This window comes from Macrotis lagotis, chromosome 3 (genome assembly GCF_037893015.1).
Source record: "Macrotis lagotis isolate mMagLag1 chromosome 3, bilby.v1.9.chrom.fasta, whole genome shotgun sequence".
Classification (NCBI taxonomy): domain Eukaryota; kingdom Metazoa; phylum Chordata; class Mammalia; order Peramelemorphia; family Peramelidae; genus Macrotis; species Macrotis lagotis.
Genome location: NC_133660.1, coordinates 213,874,521 through 213,896,662, shown reverse-complemented (window position 1 = coordinate 213,896,662; position 22,142 = coordinate 213,874,521). Strand labels below are relative to the sequence as shown.

Sequence of the window (22,142 nt, the reverse complement as noted above, 5' to 3'; positions counted from 1 at the left end):
ATGGGGATAAATTTGATTAACTGACTCATCACCCCAAGCTATTGAAAATAAAGGCCTGTATAAACTGAAAAGTGCTAGGATATTGTGAGCCAGTATTAAAACACAAAGGACAATGATCAATGCTAGAAGGGATGCGGGATATCTGGGACACTATTACATTGTTGGTAGAGCTGTGAACTCATCCAGCCTTTCTGAATAGCAATTTGGAATTATGCCCAAAGGGCATTAAAAATGTTCATACCCTTTGATCCAGCAATACCACCACTGGGTCTATACCCTGAAGAGATCATGACAAAAGATCATCACTTGTACAAAAATATTCATAGCAGCCCCTGTTTGTGGTGGCAAAGAAATGGAAACTGAGGGAATGTCCATCAATTGGGGAATAGTTGAACAAATTGTGGTATATGTATGTGATGGAACATATTGTTCTATTAGAAACCAGGAGGGATGGGAATTCAGAGAAGCCTGGAGGGATCTGCATGAACTGATGCTGAGTGAGATGAGCAGAACCAGAAGAACATTATACACTCTAACAGCAACATGGGGTGATGATCAACATTGATGGACTTTCTCATTCCATCAGTGCAACAACCAGGGACAATTTTAGGGTATCTGTGATGGAGAATACCATCTATATCCAGAGAAAGAATTGTGGAGTTTAAACAAAGACCATTACCTTAAATTTGAAAAAAAAAAGTTGTCTTACGTATTGCAAAAAAAAAAGAGAGAAAGAAAGTGAAGGTCACAAATGAGATGCCTGCTGTTGGAGGGTTGATGGAGTCCAACTAAGAGCCAGGACTGTGGCCAGCACAACCAGGACCATCCCACCAATGAGGAAAGACAATCCAGGGTGATAAACAACAAAGTTTTGGGTGAAGGCTTGGGAACAGGTTGCTATCTCTTGGGGAGATCAGAGAAGGTGACTCTGAGCTGGGATGTATAGGAACCCCAGAGGTCAAGAAGGAAAAGTTTCCAGGTAGAGAGTCAACCAATCTGCACTGGGTGGTTAGGTGTGAGAGCTCACAGGCTGTGATGGGGAGAGAACAGTCCCAGGTGGCTGACCAGAAGTGAGGGGCCACGGGGCCAGAATGGCAAGGGAGCATGGGGGACAGAATGGCGAGGGGTGCAGGGCTGGGAAGACCTTGAAGGCCAGGCATCAGAAGCTCTGTTTTATTGGAGAGGCAACAGGGAAGCTTTGGGGATTTTTGAGCAGAGCAAAGACATGCCCAGATATAGTAGAGACAAAATAATTTTTATGCATATTTCAGACAAAGAATGTTAGTGCTTAGAAATGACTCAAGATCATATACTCAAAAGGACATAAAAAGAAATTAATTTTCTCTTCATAGAATTCATAGCAGGAGAGAAAAATGGAGGAAGGAAGTGGGCTGGGGACAGAAAACAGAACAAAGCTAAGTGCCAAAGTCATCAGGGACTAGATTTGCTACTTAGGAAGAGGGAGGAATGAATTACTAAGAGTTGATTCACAACATTTACTGTGGAGCAGCCTGACCTGCCACACTAATGTACTTTAAAAAAGAAAAGAAAGAAAGAAAGAAAAGGAAACCTTGATTATATTCATTGTATAACAAAAAAGAAATAGCATTCTAATAGCTTTTAATGTCATCTGATTGCATTATTTTGCATTTGATTTTCTGAGGAACCAGTTTCCCCCTCCCAAGAGGAGCCCGCCTCCTCTCATTCCAGAAGTTTCCCAAGTTCCCTAAGAACCAGAGCCCAACTGATAAGAACAATGAAACCCCTAAAATGGTGGGGGAGGCCTGAAATCATGCTCTTTGAAATTACATTTATGACAGATTTGGTAAATGGTCACAAGCCTAATGGAAATGTAGTGAAACTTCAAATGATCTGGACCTAATTATAATCCGGCAGGCCTGATCTGGTATTAATCCCATGAACAGATTCCAGCTTTGTGGGGGCAAATGGTTAGTCATCACCCACATTCCAGGCCCTACCTAAGGCTTGGATGACAGGAGTGGGTGTGGGAGCTTTCCAAGAATAGAGTTTGACCAGGGCCTTAAAGTTGGGGGCAGAAGTACCTGGAAGCACAGCTGAAAAATCTTTGAGCAAATATGTTTTGCATGATTTCACATATATAAAGGGTATCATAGTGCTCACCTTCTTAATACAGAGGGAGGGAGAGGATTTGGAATTTGACACTTTAAAAATGAAAGTTAAAAATTAATTCTCAAAAAGAAAAAGAAATCTTATCCCTTAGAAGAGACCTCAGGGGGTGGCTAGGTGGCATAGTGGATAGAGCACTGACCCTAGAGTCAGGGAGTCCCTGAAATTACTTAGTTGTGTGGCCTTGGGCAAGTCACTTAACACTATTTGCCTTGCAAAAAAAAAAAAAAGAGAGACTTCAGAGCCCATCTAATCCAACCCCTTCCCTTTATAAGAAGAGGTAAGTTAGATGCATAGCAGATAGAGGGCTAGACTCAGAGAGGAAAACCTCGGGTCCAATCCTGCTCCAGACAAGTACTAAATGTCTGACCCTAAGCAAATCACTTGACCTCTCTGTGCCTTGGTTTCCTCAACTGTAAAAAACCACATATCTCACATGGCTGTTGTGAGGATTAGATAAGATAACATGGGTAAAGCCCTCTGCAATACCTATAGAGATAAATGCTACTGGAGGAAACAGGTCCAGGAAGGAGAAGCAATTTGGACAAAGTCACCAAGTAAAGTAGAGAAGGAAAAAGAGAATTAAATGTTCTGGTCCTCATTTGTAAATAAGGGGCATGAAACAGGAGTACTAAGAGCTCTTCCAGCTGCTCTCAGACCATCCATATGGCTTTCATCCTTTTGGGGGACTGTTCTACTCTGACATTCAGGGGTTCAGGGACCCTAGGTTCGCCTGAAGGCTCTGTCCCATTCGATGCTTTGTGATGGATGGCAAGCTGTTGGTGCTGGGCCCCTGTAAGGATCAAGTCCCACTGGTGGCAGCTCTCCTCCCTCCCCACCATGAGCCATGGCTAAGTCACATCCAGTGTAGGTGTGATGAGACTTGTGGAATTGTACCGACTATTTAATAATGATTTTTCTACAAGTCACAAGAAAGGATGGAGGAGGAATTTTTTAAATGAAAATTTTGGCAGCATTCTGTACTTTTTCCCTCCCATTGTGCTCATCGCCATACAATGAGCCTTTTAAAAGTCACTTGGGAGGTGGTTGTCTTTTTGAAACCATGTACAAGGATCCCACCTTTCAAAGCCTGCTGTTCAGTGAAGATCTTTAAAGAGACCCTCCCAGGCAGTTGGGGGCTGCCTTGCAGGGAGTAGTGTTCTGGTTGATTTGGCAGAGCCACACATCAGTAATAAGTAGACCTGGGTCAATGAGTGGCTCTGCCTTCTCTGCCAAGAAGATTCAAAGTGATAGTGGCCGACTCAGAGCCAACATGGAGCAGGGTACTGAAGGGGCTTGAGTTGATGGGTCTCTCCAGCCCCTTCTCACTCTTATAAAAGTTCTTGAAGGCATGCATGACCATGCATGTCAGGGTCATTCAGGAATCTGCTTTGCCTTACAGCTGCCCAAGAGGATACAGGTTATATTGGGGGGCAGCTGTGTGGCTAAGTGGACAGAACCCTGAATCTGGAGAAAGGAAGACCTGAATTCAAGGCCAGATTCAGAGACTTTTATTAGCTGTGTGGGCAAGTCCCTTAATCTCTATTTGCCTTAATCTACTGGAGAGGAAAATGGTAAACCACTCCCTTAACTTTGCCAAGAAAACCCAACAGACAAATGTTGGTGTGCTATGTCCAGGGATCATAGAGTCGGACATGACTGAATGTTTAAATGACAATGATAGCTCTAACTATACAGAAGTCCAAGACTTGAGAAGACTCGAGTTTCTTTCTTCTCTTCATTCCCTTGCTCTGTGATCTTGGGCAAGTCTTTGGGCCCCAGTTTCTTCTTCTGTAGAATGAGATGGTTGGAAAAATGAAGTCTGAGGTCCCCTCTATCTCTGAAAACCTATCCCAGTGTCCAGGACTAGGAAGCAGATACTCTTGAGCCAAAATTGGAATTCTATGTTTGAACACACAGGGGAGGGCAATTAGGCTGAAGGGTCTGGATATCACGTCACATGGGGACTGGAGCTGCATGTCCTAGAGAAAATAAACCCCTTGAGGATGGGGGGGTCACTTTACTTTTGTGTTCCACTCCCTGCCTCAAGCACAGGAGACATATAAATGGACCAACAGCAATAATGACAGGATCTATGATTTTGTTGGTACAGGGATTCCTGGGGGCAGAAACTGCAATTATGAATTAGATGGCTGAACAGGGGTATTTTGTCCAGGATCACAGAACCAGTATGGATCAGAGGAATGACCTGAGTTCTATTCAATGCCAATCTGTCTTGGTTCAGTAAATGTCAATGTTGGTCAAATTACGCTGAAGCGAAGCTTTTGGGGAGGGCAGGGTGTATCTGTCTTCAGTTTTTGGAAAGACTATTATGTAGAATAAGGATTAGACTTGTTCTTCTCAGGTCCACAAATAGCAGCACAGGGTATGATCTGAACAAGGGAAGAACTTCCCTAAAATGAGTTATCACAAGGGAATCCTCCCTCCCTGAAGTTCTTTAAGCAAAGGAGGAAGGGCCTTTCTCAGGTGGGTTGCAGAAAAGATTGTTGTTCAGGTATAAGTGGGGATGAGACAGCCTCAGGAATTCTAACATCATTTGCAGGTAGCCTTCCAGAACCCCCCCCCCCCCCCCCCCCCGCCGAAGTTGTCAGTGCCATCTCTTCTGAGAGGACCTTCTATCAATTCTGTATTTATCTTGTACACAAAGCCCTACTAACATAGATGACTACCCTTTTAGAATATGACCTCCTTGAGGGCAGGGATAGGTTTGCCTTTCATTGCATCCCTAATTCTTAGCATAGTGTCTGCTATCAAGTACATTCACAGTGAACCTTTGCTGCCTGGCTGCCTATCCTTTCCAACTGAAGTTCTGTGAGGCTCATAAATACCCACCCCAAAGGGAAAGGGCAATCTCACAAGTCCCTGACCATTAAGCCTAAATTGTGTAGATGGAAAATAGTCAAAAAAATTTCTTAAAAGTCAATAAAACCAATTCTCTATCTCCCCCTCCCCTCTTCTGCTTCTCTCTCACTCCTCTCCTCTTCTCTTCTGTTCTCTTCTCCCCTCCCCCTTCTTAGCAGTTTGGTAAATTCCCTTGGATATCTAAATTTTTTGTTTTTTCAATTGAATTCAACAAAATGTCAAAATTTCTATCTTCGAGAAGGTATAGCAAATCATTTGTATGCTATGAAGTTCTGTCTGGTGGTAATTATAATAATTCTAACAGCAAAAGCTGTTCATCTTTTTGTAGTGTGGGCCTGTTTTCTGGATGGAGAGTGGTGTTGTGTGGGGGCTTTGGGAAAGGTTAAGATTGACCAGGTAAAGTGAACAACTATGGTTGCTTTTCATTATCCTACACAATCTGGAGAAATCTGTCCCTAAAGTAATCATCAACCAGACAATAAAATATCAGGTCCATCTGTTATCCTTTCAGGAAAATTCTCTTTACCCCCATCCTCCTCCCACCCCCAGCCCCAAACTTAGCACATGTTATTATAACATCATTCTGTGTGAGGTTCGGAGAAAGAAAGAAAAAGCTGAGTTGAATGGGCTCTTCTCATTGTACTGATGAGAAAAATAGGGAATCGGGAAGGAGGTGAAGGGATTTGTTTAAGAGCTGAGATCAAAGACATACTTTAATCTTGAAAATGCATTCATTTGACAAGTTAACTCAATGAGCATTGCTATACAAAGTCCCTACTTCTATACAAAAAGACAGTCATTTTAGTAGTTAGAGCCCTGGAGTACTCCTGAGAGCAAGTTTGGTCAACTCCTCATGGTCAGAGACTGGACTTCAATGGGTTTGGGAATCCAAAGCCCTGGGTTCGAGTCTCAGTTCTAGCTCTTTCTAGCTGGGTGACTGTGGGAAGCATGTTTGATACTCTGACCCTTGTTTTCCTCTGAGTAGTTCTGTTTGTACTACCAACAACACAGGGTGATTGTGAAGGAGGCACAAGGGAAATCAAAAGAGAAAATTCCAGCATCCTCCATCTTCCTCTAGGCTGAATAAATAAAAGTTAATAATGATGATAATCAAACCACTTCATTAACCTTAGTGATAACCTATTAAATACCTTGAATTATTGACTGGTTTTGCTCTTTAGAGATTTACAAAGCATTTTCATTGCTGTTCTCAATGTTACCCAACTTGGAACCATGAAACAAACAGTATCGCAGAGGAACTAAGTGTAGACTGGTCTTGGTTGACCAGTTAGTTGTTTGTACAAGGTCACAGATTTTTTGAAATATACTCATCTGTTTGGATGGAACCTTCTATTACAAATGTGTGCATAAACATCTTGTACATATGTAAATATATATCAGAAATATGTAGATTTCTGTCTATCTAGCTCACTCTCTGGAGGCAGCTAGGGTGACTACAGTATTGGGCCTGAAGTCAGGGAGACTTGAGCTTTTGACTCACAAGTAGAAGGTTAATTTAGAAAAGCTATTTTGTTCATAGGGCATCTTAGAAAAGACTATTTAGGAATTAAAGAAAAGAATGTTTATCTAGTTTTTTTTACCAAGAAAGTCAAGATTCTTGGTGGGCGGAAGGGGGTGTGTGATCCTGAAGATTCTAAACTGGGAGGAAATGAAGGGTCTCACATGTCAAAAGATGCCATAGAAATGCAAAGTCGGCACTCATAAGTAACTAGACTTGTCCAGAGCTTGCAGAGGTACAGAATTTTCAGCAAAATGGCATCAATGATAGGTGCAGATAATGGCTCTCAGCCTGCTCAGAGTCACCGTAATGTTCACACTGATGAATGAAATGCAAAGGGAGTGACTGGATCAGCTGCAAATGAAATGGGAAGGCAGAAGAGATAGCCACCCAAATTCATAAAGTACTGGCATGACATGGGCTGAAAGGGATATTTCATTTTATCCACTAATAAAGTATGCTTTAGGACCTCAACTAGCTCATGTGTATTTATTTTTATTTTTTGGGGGGAAAGCTGTTAATATCATTTGTTTGTGGTCCTTGAACAGATTATTATTTTTATTACATTATGGTTTATAGGACTGATACCATTTCTGTCTTTTTACATTTATTTGCTATATCTCTATGCTGTAATATATGATTAATTTGTTTTTTAGGTTTTTGCAAGGCAAATGGGGTTAAGTGACTTGCCCAAGGCCACACAGCTAGGTAATTATTAAGTGTCTGAGACGGGATTTGAAATCAGGTACTCCTGACTCCAGGGTCGGTGCTCTATCCACTGTGCCACCTAGCTGCCTCACATGACTAATTTTTGAAAAAAATTCCACATGGTGCTAAGAAAGATCCAGTAAGGAGTACTGAGAAAAATAGAGACCCATTTCCCAAACTTTCTCTATGAGCAGCCAGTCCCTTAAAAACTGATAGGAAGAGATACTGAAGGTAAGGAAAGACAATGTATAAAATTGACCACAAAGCAATGAAACAAATTTCCTTCCACCAGCCACAAAAGAAACCAGTCTCATTAATTCACACTCCAAACAGAGATAGGATGTTCCCTTGGCAATGTTTACTTTTATTGGGTTCCTCTAGTGTTGTTGGTTATGGTGATCAGGTTATTGGGTATGGTTAGCTTTGTTATCAGAAAGAAACTGAATAGAGAAAAAAGATTCTAAAATCTCATATACACACACACACACACACACACACACACACATATATATAAATATAAAAAAATACAGTTCTCTTTCCTCTGGATCTGCTTCTGACTTCTCTCTTTCTATCAATCATGATTCCCCCAGGCTTGGTGCCTCTAACTTCAGAATTACCTCGGTCACTTCCCCGCACCCTCTTCTCCTGCCCCCTCACATCTGATCATGTAGCCAATTCTTGTTTCCACCTCCTCAGTGTTCCTCCTCTCCTTCCCCTCCTCCATGTGCCTGCTGTCGCCACTCAAGGACAGGTGTTCATTACACCACCTCTCTCTGGAGGACTGTACAGCTTCCTCACAGACCTTCCTGCCTCCACTCCAGTCTTGGCACCACTGCCAGAGGGGTCGCGTCACTTCTCTGCTCCCTAGGATTCTGGCTCCCTATTAGGGAGCAGGACTCGGACAGTCAGAAAGATTCAAGTTCAAATCCTCCCTCTTATGTTTACTATGTGACTCTGGGCAAGAGGCTTAACCTCTGTCGCTCTCAGTTCTCCCATATGTACACATGATACATTAGTATTTATGATGTATTTGTACATAAGATAATAATAGTACCTATGACAGAGAATTGTGAGTCTCAAATGAGAATATATTTATAAAAAGTGCTTTGCAAAGCTCAAGGAATGGCACAAATTTTAGCAATTACGGTAATAAAGTAAAATTTCAACTCCTTAGCCCTGCCATACAAGCCTAGCCAATTAACAAACATTATTAAGTTGTTTGCTACATGCCAAACATTGGGAAATGGGGGGGGGAGAGGAGAAAGAAACACCTCCTTTGAGGGAGTCCATATTCCATCTTAAAAGGAGTTCCAGGAAGGCGGGCATTGCATCTTAACTGGCCCACACAGCCTTCTGCACCCAGTAGGGATGATGTTTTCATTTGTGGTTAAACTCTAAGGATGAGACCTACTCCTGAGGTCCTTACCCCGCTTCTCTTTTCCACATAATCAGTCTGCATCCCATGAGGGCTCTGCTCACCAGCCTCAGTTTCCCCAGCTCCCTGACCTTCATCCCCCTCCCTCGCTCTGGAGCCTTACTTCTCCAATACAGCCACTCTCCTCAGGAGGATACTAATGTAAACCAGCAACTAATAGCTCAGATTTCTTTGGTACTTTGTGATTTATACAGTGCCTTAGTCCCATCAGCCCTGTGAAGGAAGAGGTGCAAGCATCATGACTGCCCACTATCAGAGAAGTAACTGGGGATCCACAGTGAATGGCCCTGCTCCAGAGCTGCACAGCGACTACATTTCAAAGTCCAGGCTCAAGCCCCACTCTGACTCTAGAGCTCCACCACCAAAGTGATCCTTAGCCCAAGCACCAAAGCTTGTTGGGTATAAATGAATATCTTGTAAAACAGCTTCTTTCTGGTCCCCCCATTTAACAGGCTCTTAGAAGAGTCTGAGTTTGGATGGACACTGGTTTAGAACTAGCTCACACTGGGTACATCTCAATGATTACTTCTCACTCCTAAAATTTCATCAATTAAGCTTTCCAAACAACCTCTTGAAGCTACTTAAATCTTCTGAACTTTGGTTTCCTCATCATTGCGCTATCTCACAGGACTGTTGGGAACAGCAAATGTGATAATGCTGATAACAAAAGCAATTTAGAACCATCAGGTCCCATTTACTATAGGGTATTGCTTTGACCACCCACTCCCTATCCAAGCACCTACCATGCACAGCTAAGAACAACCCTCACTTTAAGATTTAGAAAGCCCTGTCCCAAAAACGATATTGCAAGTATTTAAGGATTATTAACCATGAATAAACAGGAATTAGTATTATTCTAACCAACACCACGAATTTCAAGTCAGCTGTGTGTTATTTATCAGTCATCATCCACCATCAGTCAACCTTGGTCACCTGATAGAGAAGGGCAGGGAAGGGAAAAGAGCACTGAACTTAAAATGAAAGGCTCTGACTTCAAATTCTAGCCCTGATATTTAATTCCATGAGAAAACCTGTATTACAACTCACTTAACCTCTCTGATTTTGGCTGTGTCATTTATAAGGTGAAAGGATTGGTCTGGATGAGCTCTAAGACCTCTTCCCTTATTCTAATTTCTTTGACCCTATACCAAATGACCACTCTCATTCAGTCAGACTAACCTGCTTCCCATGGTCAACACTGTTTCTCCAAGACTCAGAGCTAATCCATCAATAATGCCCTCCTGTCTCTGAAGAACCCTATCCCTTCCTTGAAACTGAAATCAAAAATTCATTGAGAATGACTGGCCTGATAATGGGCTTTGATAGGGATCCAGTGTATCCTCCTGTTCAGGGTAGAAATCCTTCTTAATGAGACTTTCACTAAGGAAAGAGAAAGGGTGAATAAGATATTCATTGAGCTTCCCCTGACCTTTAAATCCCCTGATGCTTTGATCATGGTACACAGCTAAATATTAAGAATAAGAGAATTTGCTTAAGTAACTGAAATAGCAATGGACTATAGGGATTTTATGTGTCTGTGTGAGGGCAAGAACTTTTAAAAGGGGCTCATCTGACCTCAGTTGATCAAGGCTTGCTTGAATCATTTTAATCTCATTCAATAACAGTCATCATGACCAGAGGCTTTAGCATCAAAGGATATGGCTTCCTTCTACCAAAATCAAAAAGGTTCTTTTCTACATCACTACCCTGAGAAAACAGCTCATGAAAACCAGATGATAAATAACAAGATACAACAAAGAAAAGAATGACCAAAACTCAATCTGATAATCCTCTTCAGTGAAAAAAACAACTTGGGTATTTCTTCTTACAGCTAGTGGGTGCAAACAAGGCAGGAATTCCTATGATCCTGCTTGTGCATGAGGCTTACAAAGCCTAGATTAATCAATAAGTATGTATGAAGTGCCTATTATTTTCCAGGCATAAGCAAGAGAAGTACAAAGATTAAAGCAATCCTTACCAAGAGGAAGCCCACATTCTAATCTCATGAGGGAGACAACTCATAGATGTAAAAAAATATATATGAATATAAAATGAATAACTACCAATATAAACTTACTATTTCAACCTGAGGTGGCTCGGGAAGAGATGGCACTAGCCGTTGGTGGTGATGGAGGGAGGGACAGGAAGGCTTCATGAAGAAGACAGGGATTGAATTACATTAAAAAGGAAAAGGAGGACTCTATGAGGCAGATATAATGAGAAAAGACATTCCAGACTAGAAAGGTAAGTCAGGAGAGGGAAGTAGGAGATGGAATCATCTTCCTGAGTTCAAATCCAACCTTCCTAACTGTGTGACTCTGGCAAGTCACTTCACCCTGTTTGCCTCAGTTTCCTCATCTGTAAAATGAAGTGGAGAAGGAAATGGCAAAACTACCCCAGTATCTTTGCCAAGAAAATTCTAGGTTTTTTTTTTTAGGTTTTTGCAAGGCAAATGGGGTTAAGTGGTTTGCTCAAGGCCACACAGCTAGGTAATTATTTAGTGTCTGAGACCGGATCTGAAACCAAGTACTCCTGACTCCAGGGCCGGTGCTTTATCCACTGCACCGCCTAGCCGCCCCGCCAAGAAAACTCTAAATGGGGACAGGAAGACTTGGACATAACTTAAAAAAAAATAAAGACTGATCTTGAGTTAAGAACAGAGAGGAGGCCAGTATGGCTGGCAGAGTGTGGGGGTGGGGGTAGTTAGGTTTAACACAATAGGCTGATGTCAGATTGTTTAGAGCTTATAAACAGAGGAAGCCACTAAAGTAAGAAGGGGAGTCCCATGGTCAATTCTGTGTGGAAGAAAAGTAATTTTAGCAACTGTGTATAGGACAGACTGGAGTGGGCAGAGATGAGGCAGAAAGGGCAGGTAAGAGGCTGTTTGGAAGAATCCAGGTGATGGGTAATGAATGAGGACCCAATCTAAGCTGTGGGAATGGGAAGGAGTTGGAAGTGAGACCTGTTTTTACATTATCTCATTCTAGTCTCACAATAACAGAGAGATATCATAGAATTTAGTCCTAAAGGATTTAAGTGCAACCAAGGACAAGTCCCTTAAAGTCTAAGTCTCAGTTGCTCATAAAACAGAACAAAGGAGATCTGCACCCCCTATTTTCCCGAAACGGTGAGGCTCAGATGAAATAGTGTCTAGAAGGCATCTTTTAAGACTCGTGTCATAGGGCTGTCTATTATCTCTGTTTTGTTGTTCCTATCTAATCTCCCCTCAACAAAAAGGGGAAGTTGTGTTCCCAGGACCACCCCGCTAAAATGGATAGGTGGGAGTCAGACCTCAGTTCTCAGCTTCCAATTTTCACCTTGGGGCGAGGAGGCCATACAAAGGTCCTCCTCAACTTCCACCAATATTCTGGTCTTAGGGCCACTTTAAGTTTGACTTTCTAAGAGCTGGGAGCTGAGAGGAAGACAGACTAGAGTGAGCAAGGATGTCAGGCAGAAAAGCCAATTAGGGGGTGATTGGAGTGATCCACTGGGAGATGATGAGGGTCTATAATAGACCGGGGGGCTGGTGGCATGTGGGTAGAAAGGAGAGGAGACATCATGTGGAAGTGACAAGATTGGGCAGCCAACTGGAAACATGAGGAGAGCAAAAATGAGCAGAAGGGGATGACGATGAGCTGCCTGCCTTGGTGACAAGGAAGAGGGCAAGCTAGTAAGCCTTCCCTCTGCACTAAGATTTTTGGGATGCCCTGTGGGTGTTACAAGTATTCTTCAAGAGAGTAAACTCGAGGTAGAGGGCAGCATGACCAGACAATTCCATGCCCTAAAACTTGACTTCTTTCAAACTGAGTCAGTCTGCCATTGTCCTGGACCTTAATCCCCTCAAATCCTAAGGATCAAAGTTCACAATACAGAAGGTATGTTATCTTAGGGGTTTTGAAAGAGTACTCATTGACTATGGTGGCATGAGACCTTATTGACACATTGATTCTGCTGTTTGCCACTTACGTGACCTAGGACAAAGCTTTACACTCTCCAAGTCTCAGTTCCCCATAGATATAAGATCAAGATACTGTAAACAATGATTTCTAAAAGTACTTCCAGGTGTAAAGCCCATGATAATGAACAGACCTGTGTACATTTCTGCATCCAATTAACATTGCATGGACTAATTTATCAATTTAGACAACTATCATCCTATAATGTCATTAAAAATAAGTACATTTTCATAAGGGAAAGAAGAGAAAATTTCTGAGTAAAAAAAAATAAGCTTAAAACAAAAAAATACCAGCTCAGTAGTAGTTTTCTATTTATTCTTACCATTTTTCTCTCCTCTCTCCTGGCTAGTGGTAGACCTGGCAGCTGGAGCAGCCGAAGGTGATGGAGATGCACCACTTCCTGATGCAGGCCCAGGCTGCTCATCTTTAGCCTCTTCTCTTGGCTGTGAAGACGTAGCTGCATTGAGCTGGGACCGTCCAAGTTGTGCCTGGAGGTGAGACGGACTCGGTGGCTCCATACTATCTGAAACAAACAAACAAGTGTCTAAGTAGGATAAAATCAAAGTCTCTCAAATTTCTTATGCTATTTGGAATCCCCCCCAAATCCACAAACATATTACATCCATGGCAATCCAAGTAATTCATTTACAAAATACAAAGAAAATTGAATTTGAGATCTTAGCATCTTACACTAGATCAGTGAGTCAACAAGGTTTTATTAAATATTTACTATGTGCTACATGCTGGAGATGTAGTAAAGACAAAATTATTCTCCAACTTCAAGGATCTCACATTCTAATGGAAAGAAAAAAATAACTGTGTATAGACAAAATATAGATTGTGTAAATGGGTGGTCATCTTGGAGGGAAAGGGACCAGGAAAGGCCTCTTGCAGAATGTGGGATTTGAGCTGAGGTAGATGTGAAGAGGGGAACATTCCAGGGATGGAGACTCTGTAAAGGGAATGTCATGTGTAAGAATGCCAGTGTAGCTAGATTGTCAAATATGGAACGAGGAGTAATGTATAAAAAGACCAGAAAGTTAAAAAGGGGCTAGGTTATAAATGAATTTAAGAGCCAAGAAGAGATTTTATATTTAATTAGGAAATCACTGGAGTCTCTTGAATGGGGGTGGGGTGACATGCTCATCCATATTCTTTATGAAGACAACATTGATCACTAAGGATCCTGGGCTGGAAGGCACCTCATTTTATAATGGAGGAAACTGAGGTCCAGGGAGGTTGGATGGCTTGTCTTTGGTCACACAGCTAAGTATCAGAGCCAAGAACCAAAGTGAGCTCTTCTCTTAAATCCAAGGCTCTTTATACCACACCCTGATACAAGGTCACCCAGAAGGTAAGAGCTAGACAGGATTGGACACTGGCTGATTTCTACATCTCCAGTACATTCTCGTACTCTACTGTATTGCCACAATGGAGTTAACCCACTGTCTCTGATGAGAAGTTTCCACCATAATATATAAAGCCCTGAAAATGATCCTCAATTCCCTATTTCCATAAGTGTCTTTGCAACTTCCAATAGGAATCATCCTTCATTCAAATCTGTTCTCTTCTGTGGGACCACCTTGCAATTAAGCTCATTTAATCTTAGAAAACATTACTACAATCAACAGCAATAATGATGATAAATTACTCATGTATACACAGAAATATTTTTTTTTAAAGGCACCATCAGGAATGTAGGCCCTGGAGGTCAAACCTAGTCCCTGAGGGAAGAAGCTAGTCACAAATTTTAAATGGATTAAAGTCCTGGAAAAATGTCCTCCACATGCAGAAACAACTTCTGCAGGAATCAATGTTGAACTATATTTACTAACCAGAGAATTTCAAAAAACTCACACCCAGCTGTTTAGAAGACAAAAAATAAGCAATGAGCATGGCAGTGGTACACTGGCATTGCCCACTCAAGCAAAGATAACTGGTCCTTGTTCATAGGCTTGACCAAAGATAGTATGATTTCACATGAAATCATTAGATTGGGGGTCCTACTCTTTAATTTGTGAACTTGCATGCTTTACTTCCTCTCACTCATTTATAAACTGAAAAGGTTAGCATAATTCTGTGGGTCCAAGACCAGCTTTGGAGGCAGGAAGATCTGGGTCCAAGTCTGGGACTCTGAAGCAAATCTACCTCCTATCAGGACCTGGTCAACCCCAAGACCATAATTTGTGTAAATTCCTTGCGACACAGCCAGGGACTGACCTCTGTGGGTCCTCTTTCCAAATTCAACACTTTCTACTGGAACATAATGTCTCTTGGGGACAGACAATGGGGTGTGCAAATATGGTGGAAGGAGTCAGTGTCTCAAGGAGGGGAACAGCTCCTGGTCTAATCTGGCAGAAAGGAAGCTTTTAGTACAATTTTAAACTATACGCAACATCCAGACGAAAGAAAATTATTTTTCTAAAAGGGCAGAAATGATCATCAGAATGGTAATTTCACTTATAAAGAAGACAATAAGTTTTGAAATGCCCTGGGAAGCCAGCACTCCTTGAATATGTGCTCCCTAAGGCTGGGTCTATGGGTTATTTATCTTATCTCTTAGAAGTACATAGGACAAAGGAGGATTCCTATATATTTTGCTTTACAAATTTAAAACATAATTCTTAGAAAGGGTTCAAAAGCTTCACCAGACTGCCCCAAAGAGAGGTCAATAACACATAAAAGGTTAAAAATTCCTGAAGCAGAAGACCTCTCTAGTCTCTTTAAAATACAACAACCATAACCATTTACCAATATAATCTTCCTACGATCTCTCAGAGGACAGACCCCCTGGGCCTGGAGTCATGAAGACTCAACTTTCTGGGTTCAAATCCAGCCTCAGATACCTACTAGCTGTGTGACCCTGGGCAAGTCAATTAGCCTTGTTTGCCTCAGTTTCCTCATCTGTAAATGGAGCTGGAGAAGGAGATGACAAACCATTACCTTTGCCCAAAAAACCCCAAAGGAGGTCATGAAAAGTTGGATGCAACTAAACAACAACAGTACTATACTCTTTCCACCTCACTCCCTAATACAGGCCAATTATACCTTCACTCAGGGAAGGCAAAGGGAACCACACATAGCAACAGCTAGAGAATAACTAATGAACATCCATCAGTGGAATCCTAACAACTCCTGTATATATGCTTATCTGATCTATTCATATCCAAAGATGGCTTGAGGTTGCTCACCCTTCATATTCCTCAGTATCAACCCCCACAATCCTGTGGGCCTTGGGATACCAAGATCATCACAAGGCAGGAGTACACATAAATTTGTATTAGTGAGAGTGTTCATGGAGACACATTCAGGATTTTAAAAACAGAAAAATCTCCAAATTTGATAAACTCCCTTACTCAAAAACCAGGCATGGTCCTTTAATGACTAATGCCTAAAATGTGAACTCACTAGTCCTCCCTATAATCTGGTGCCAATCTATTCATTCAACCTTATTTCTCATTCGTTTCCTTAGCACGTTCCATCTAAACTGGAAAATCTACACCAATCCGGTAAGGCTAAGAACTTCTGATTTGGTCGAAATCCCTTATTTTGTAGAGGGGAAACTGAGTAACAGAGCATGAATATAACTTTTTAAGATGTGAAAAATGAATTAGAGAGAACAGTAATGGTACAAACAAAATAATAATAACAACAATCATTCATTTTTATAACATTTACTCTGTGTCAGATATCATCGAAAGAATTTTACAAATATTGCCTTATTTGATTCTCATAATGCTAGGAGGTAGATGAAGAAAATGAGGCAGAGAGAGAGAGGTTAATTGACTTGCACAAAACAACAAATTCAAAAAAAAAGTGTGCTTGTGTTAACCCCCAAATACATTACCAGGGCCTTCCCATTCTGTTTCTTATTTATATTTTTATTCTATGTTAAGCTTAGTGCATTGACTGAAATATTATGGCACAATCAAATTATTGGTTTTTAAAAATTAAATAGTTGAATCATTGTGGTGTAAAAGAGTATGAGCAGAGAAAAAGACCATGTTTATAGTTAAGTGTATTAAAAGTTACAGTATGATGGAATATAGAAGAGAGCCAATTCAATTACTCTAGAAAAATCTGGAAGAAAACCTTCCATTGAGAGGACTGGGAAGCACCCTGAATCACACTAAAAGAAACAATTAAAGTGAACTGAATTCAAAAGACCCAAGTTCAAATCCTACCTCTGACACTGACCATCTGTATGACCCTTGAAAAGTCACTTTTCTTCAGTCAAAATTTCCTCAACTGTGAAAAAATGGGGTTGGACTATATGGTTTCTAACATTCCTTCCAATTCTAGAACTCTCATCTAAGAACAGGCAGGGAATGCATTCCCATAATGAGCTAGATTCAGAGTCAAGAATAGTTAGAATCCCACAACAAACACTTACTAGGTATATGATTTTGAGTAAGTCAACTCTCTCATATATCACAAAAATCCTGGCCAAAGACATCCTTAACCTGATAACCAATAAGCTAGGTGGTACAGTGGATAAAGCACTGGCTCTGAAGTCAGGAGGACCTGAGGTAGATAATAACAAGTACTTACATTTCAGGATTATTGTGAGGATCAGGAAAAATTCGTTACTGAGTTTGGTTTCAAGTGGTGCCTGATCTTTCCTGACCCTATTTGGAGTTTTCTGAGCATGAATACTGGAGTGGTCTACCATTTCCTTCTCTAGCTCATTTCTACAGATGAGGGAAGTGAAGCAAACAGGGTTGGGTGACTTGCTCAGTCACACAGTTAGAAGTATCTGAGGCCAGATTTCAACTCAGGAGTCTTCTACTAAAAGTTCAGTGTTCTACCCACTGCCCCCACCAAATTGTCCTCCAGAGAGAGATTATCTGGGAAAAAAAAAACTTTGCAAACTTTAAAGCTCTGTTACGTTTGTTATCATCATCATCATCATCATCACCATCATTGATTCAGGAAAGTGAATGGAGGGATAGGAAATTGAGTTCAATTAATAAAAGTTTATTAATATCACATGGGATAAAGAGATGGTCCCTGCCCTCAAGGAACTTTTTGATTTTTTTTTTTGATTTCGATTTTTATTCAAGTTCTTATTTGTGATTAATTTCCTCATGTCTACCTTCTCTTAAATGGGGAAGAACAACAACAATAACAAAATAAATGCTGCTAACCCTAGGTTCTAGAGTGTGGGCAATTAATGCATTCCTGAACATAATCTAGCAAGAGAGGTAGCCGAACACTTTCGACATTTGGTGGAGGTTGGTCAGTTCACTCTGTCTTACTTGATAAACCTGGGATATCACAGAAATCCTGGCCAAAAACAACTCTAACCCGAGGCACAGATAACCGATAAGCTAGGGGGTACAGTGGATATAGCTCTGGATCTGAAGTCAGGAGGACCTGAGTTCAAATCTGACCTTAGACACTTGACCCTTACTAGCAGTGTGACTTTGGGCACATCACTTTGTCTGACATCTAGGGCCATCTCCATTTATTCTGATTCACATCTGGCCACTGGACCCAGGTGATTCCAGAGAACAAAGTGAGGCTGGTGACTTAGCACAGTACCCCCAAATCAAATCCAATTCATGTGCATATATCATAGCGTCACCTCCTTGATGGGTTGGTACTAGTCAAGAGAGAGGCAAAGGAGTGAAAATCTTTCCAAGAAAACCAACAGGCATCCAAGTATAATAAAAAAAAAACATTCTTCAGGATACTAGCTATGGTCGATACATTCTCAAAGATTATGTCATGGATTTTAAGACCTTCCTTTCCCAGAGATAATAATCAAAATATGTCATATTTTGGAATATAATATAATTGATTTAAGTTATCAATTTTTCTATATCACAAACATGGCAAAGCATAGTGGTCAAGGGATAGAAGAGAACCCCTGTGGCAGTCTATTTTGTAAATTCAGAGGATCCTTCCTATTAACAGGATACTGGATTTGTGCTCTGGTCTCTGACATGTTTCTAAGAAAAGGTTACAAAGTCCTTGGTCAATCCAGAGTTGCTTATTTTTGCCCTCAAGTATTAAGAGTGAAAGCAGGGACCAGGCCAGGCCAGTTAAATCAAATGGAATTTATTCAGGGAACCAAATATGAAATCCTTGGAATTCAAGATCAGGAAAGCTTTCAAGCTCATCTAGTGCTATCCCCTCATTTTACAGAGGAGGAACCTAGCTATCCTAATCTGGTAAAAAGTCAAGAGTACTTGAAATAATAGAGGTATTGTGGAAGAAAGGGGGAAAAACAAAAGAAAACACTGATTTTCAATCAGAGGACTGATTTTATAGCTTGGACTCTACTATTTCCTAATGATATGACCTCAAGCAAGCTACTTAAACCTCTAGGGGTCTGTTTCCTCTGTAAAGGCTATGATTCTATGAATCACAGGAGCAGCTCAAAAGAGATCATATATTGATAAATTAGGATTTTCTGATCAAAGAAACAAATTTAGAGATAAAAGGAGCTGTAGAGATCATCAGAAACTTAGGCCCATAGTGATAAAATGATTTGTTCAGGTTAATAGAGGTAGCCAGTGGCAGAGATGGAGTAAGAAGCCAAGTACTTTGAGTCCAAAAGCAGGGCTTCTCACTGCATACTGATAACCTCTTACTCCCCCTTCCCCCAACAAAGCAAAAGCTTTATCATGGAAAAAGTCAACGGATGAAACCCTAAACCATCACTGACAAAGCAGGAATAGAATCATGTTTTCTGTTGAGCATATTTTCTCTTCTGAGGCCCAACCCATTAGTTAAGTTAGGTAGGAAGGCAACAGAAAAATAGTTTAGCTTCAGCTTACCACTCTCAGAAAAAAACTGAAAAGGAGATAGAGAAAATGTAGAGAGAAAAAACTGGCAATACTACATTCACCAGATTGAGTTTAAAATGCTGGAGGAGGAGATGTCTTAAAAGAAAGGAGACTGGAGATAAAATATAACCTCCTCAACTACTGTTTATAGGATTCAGTCTGTTAAATTCTAGCCAACAGGGAAGAATTCCTTCATTTTACAGATAGGGAAGCTAGCTAGGGTGTTTATTATTCTTCTTCACTTTGGAACATTCAGCATCCATTCAACAACCATTTTTAAAAGCACTTATGAACTTTTATAAAGCACCGAACAAAAGACAGATCCTGCCCTCCTGGAACATAAAATCTGAGAGTAGATACAAACAAAAATATCCAAAGCAAGCTCCACAATTTTGGAAATAATGAATAATGGGAAGACCCTGATATGAAGCTGAGAGCTTCTAGAAAGTTTGGGGAGAGGCTGAATCTACCTTAGGGTCCTGCTCCTATGCTTTTCCACTCTCCAAATGGCCACTAAAATGGCAGTTGCCTGTTTTCTAGCTTTCTATTCTCTACCCTTCCTTTCCAAGGGCCACCAAACTTCATTTTTGTCTTTTTTTTTTTTTTTGGAAGATCACAACATCTGACAAGCATGGGAAGAATGTGGTATTGCCGGGGTTTTCTCTCTCCTGTTCAGTTTTTTTCTGAGAGTTTTTGTACGCTGGAGCCAAACCATCTTCCTGTGGCCTTCCTACCTTACCCGAGCTGGGTCCGAGTGGGAGGGGGTGCTAGGTCCCCACGTTCTCCTCCAGGGATGTGGGTCCCGGCCAGGGGGTCAGCAGGATGACCAGGTCACACACAGCCTGGCCCCCCGACTTCCAGGCGGCGGCACCACTGCCTTGGCTGCCCCCTGCGCCCACTCCCTCATGGGCTACACAGGTCAGAGGTCAAGGGCGCTGAGGGGTGGAGGAAAGCCCTTGCACTTGACTGCAGCCGTCAGTCGCAGCCCCTCCCCGCGGGCCTCCAAGGCCAAGTTTTCGGACATAGTTTTCAAAGAGGCCCTCGAGCGCGGATGGAGAGAGGGGCGCATCTACAAGGTCCCGGGGTGCCGGCTCCTCCCGAGGGCAGGCCCCGGGCGGTTGCTGTTCCCCGACCCGCCCTGCCTTCCCCACCGGGCGGACTCACCCAGCGCGGCCGGAGGAGGCGGCCCCGCCGCCCGCGAGGACCCCGAGGAAGCGGCGCCCCGGCAGCGCGAGGACTGGCCGGCGGGGCGGCGAGCGGCACAATCTATACGGGCGCTCCCGCGGCCCCGCCCTGCCCCGCCTCAGCCGGCCACTCCGAGAAGGGGCAACAGGGCGCCGCGCCGCCAGAGGCCCGGCCCCCCGTCCGTCAGGGTAAGCCCCGCCCTCCTCCCTCCGCCTCCGCCACTCAGCGCCCGGGGAACCGGAGAGCTCAGGAAGCTCGAGTCAGCGCGGGGGAAAAAGTTTCTGATTGGCTGCCCCGGCTCTCGTGGCTCCGCCCTCCACGCCGCTTCCGAGGCCTGGATTGGCCCCAGAGATGCCCCGCCCCGCCCCGCCCCGCCCCGCAGAGAGGCCCCCGAGGGCGAGCCGCCAGTCCGCGGTAATGCGGGCTGCCCCGCCGCCCCCGAGGCCGCTCCCCGTGCCGCGCCGACTGCAGGGGGAGCCGGGCCGAAGGCTCCATCTCCCGCAGCCATGGTTTCTCCTCCTCCCTCCCTCCCTCCCCTCCTTTCCTCTCAGCCTTTCTCTGTACTTCCCCCTTCCTCCCTCCTCCCCCTCTTCATCCCCGCCGCTTCCCCTCCCTCACCCTCTCCTTCCTGATCACCACTGTCAAGTTCGGCAGTATTTTGCTCCTGACACTAGAGACTGGAGATTGCTGCAAAACTTGTGGGCCTGTAGGATAGAAAACTCAGAAAAAAAGGGTTATGGCTACAGAGCTTTAAGACCGACAAATCACACAAAAACCACAAATAATGGGTTAGATTGAGCATTATTATCTTCTTTTTACAGAGGAGAAAACCAGATCCCAGAAAGGGGAAGTGACCTTGCCCATAGCTCCTCAGCTATTAAATGATACAGACAGGATCGCCACCTCACTTTTGTCTGTCACTTGGCCCACGGTTGTTTTCTTCAGTCATTTATATTTACTTCTAGGATTATGAGATCATAATCCAAACATAATACCTCAACTTTTCTCAATAGTGAAAAGTTTTTGTTATAAAAATCTTTGTAGATCTTTAACTGGTTTTGGACCATTGGTTAGTTTTCCAATTTCATCCTTAAATGTTCTTGAGTTGATTTTATTTATTTTTTTGCAAGGCAATGGGGTTAAGTGGCCTGCCTGAGGCCGGATTTGAACCCAGGTACTCCTGACTCCAGGGCTAATGCTCTATCCACTTCACCATCTAGCCACCCCTTGAGTTGACTTTGATTAGTTCGAGACCTCCTCAAGCTTTCTTCAACTTCTTTCTCTGTTAGATTTTATAAACAACTTCAATTCTATTCCTGTGTAGCCCTTGACTACTATATTGCTCTGCTCCACAAGGAAGTCAAGTCTTTGTAGACTGAGGCAACTGAGCTCTTTGGGTCTTCTCATTATAGCACTTAATTTATATAGTTTAAACTTCTTAACAGTTATAATCCATTCCACCCATTTTCCATTTTTGGCTTCAACATTTAGATAGGTCGGCTCTCACTTTTCCC

At 42.5% G+C, this 22,142-nt stretch overlaps 1 protein-coding gene across 7 annotated transcripts in view; it reads right to left on the bottom strand.

Annotated features, from left to right (window-relative positions):
- The window catches only part of WFS1 (wolframin ER transmembrane glycoprotein), a 59,013-nt gene extending 38,214 nt beyond the window's left edge, over nucleotides 1-20,799 (bottom strand). For 3 of the 7 annotated variants that reach the window (XM_074229807.1, XM_074229811.1, XM_074229810.1), the window contains exons 1-2: nucleotides 20,608-20,799; nucleotides 12,972-13,172 (exon numbers count right to left, since the gene is read on the bottom strand). In XM_074229807.1, coding sequence (XP_074085908.1) covers nucleotides 12,972-13,167 — 196 coding nt within the window. In that variant the 5' untranslated portion in view covers nucleotides 13,168-13,172; nucleotides 20,608-20,799. The other 4 variants (XM_074229808.1, XM_074229812.1, XM_074229809.1 and 1 more) reach the window with 2 other exon arrangements.
- Between the last annotated feature and the right edge of the window lie 1,343 nt (nucleotides 20,800-22,142).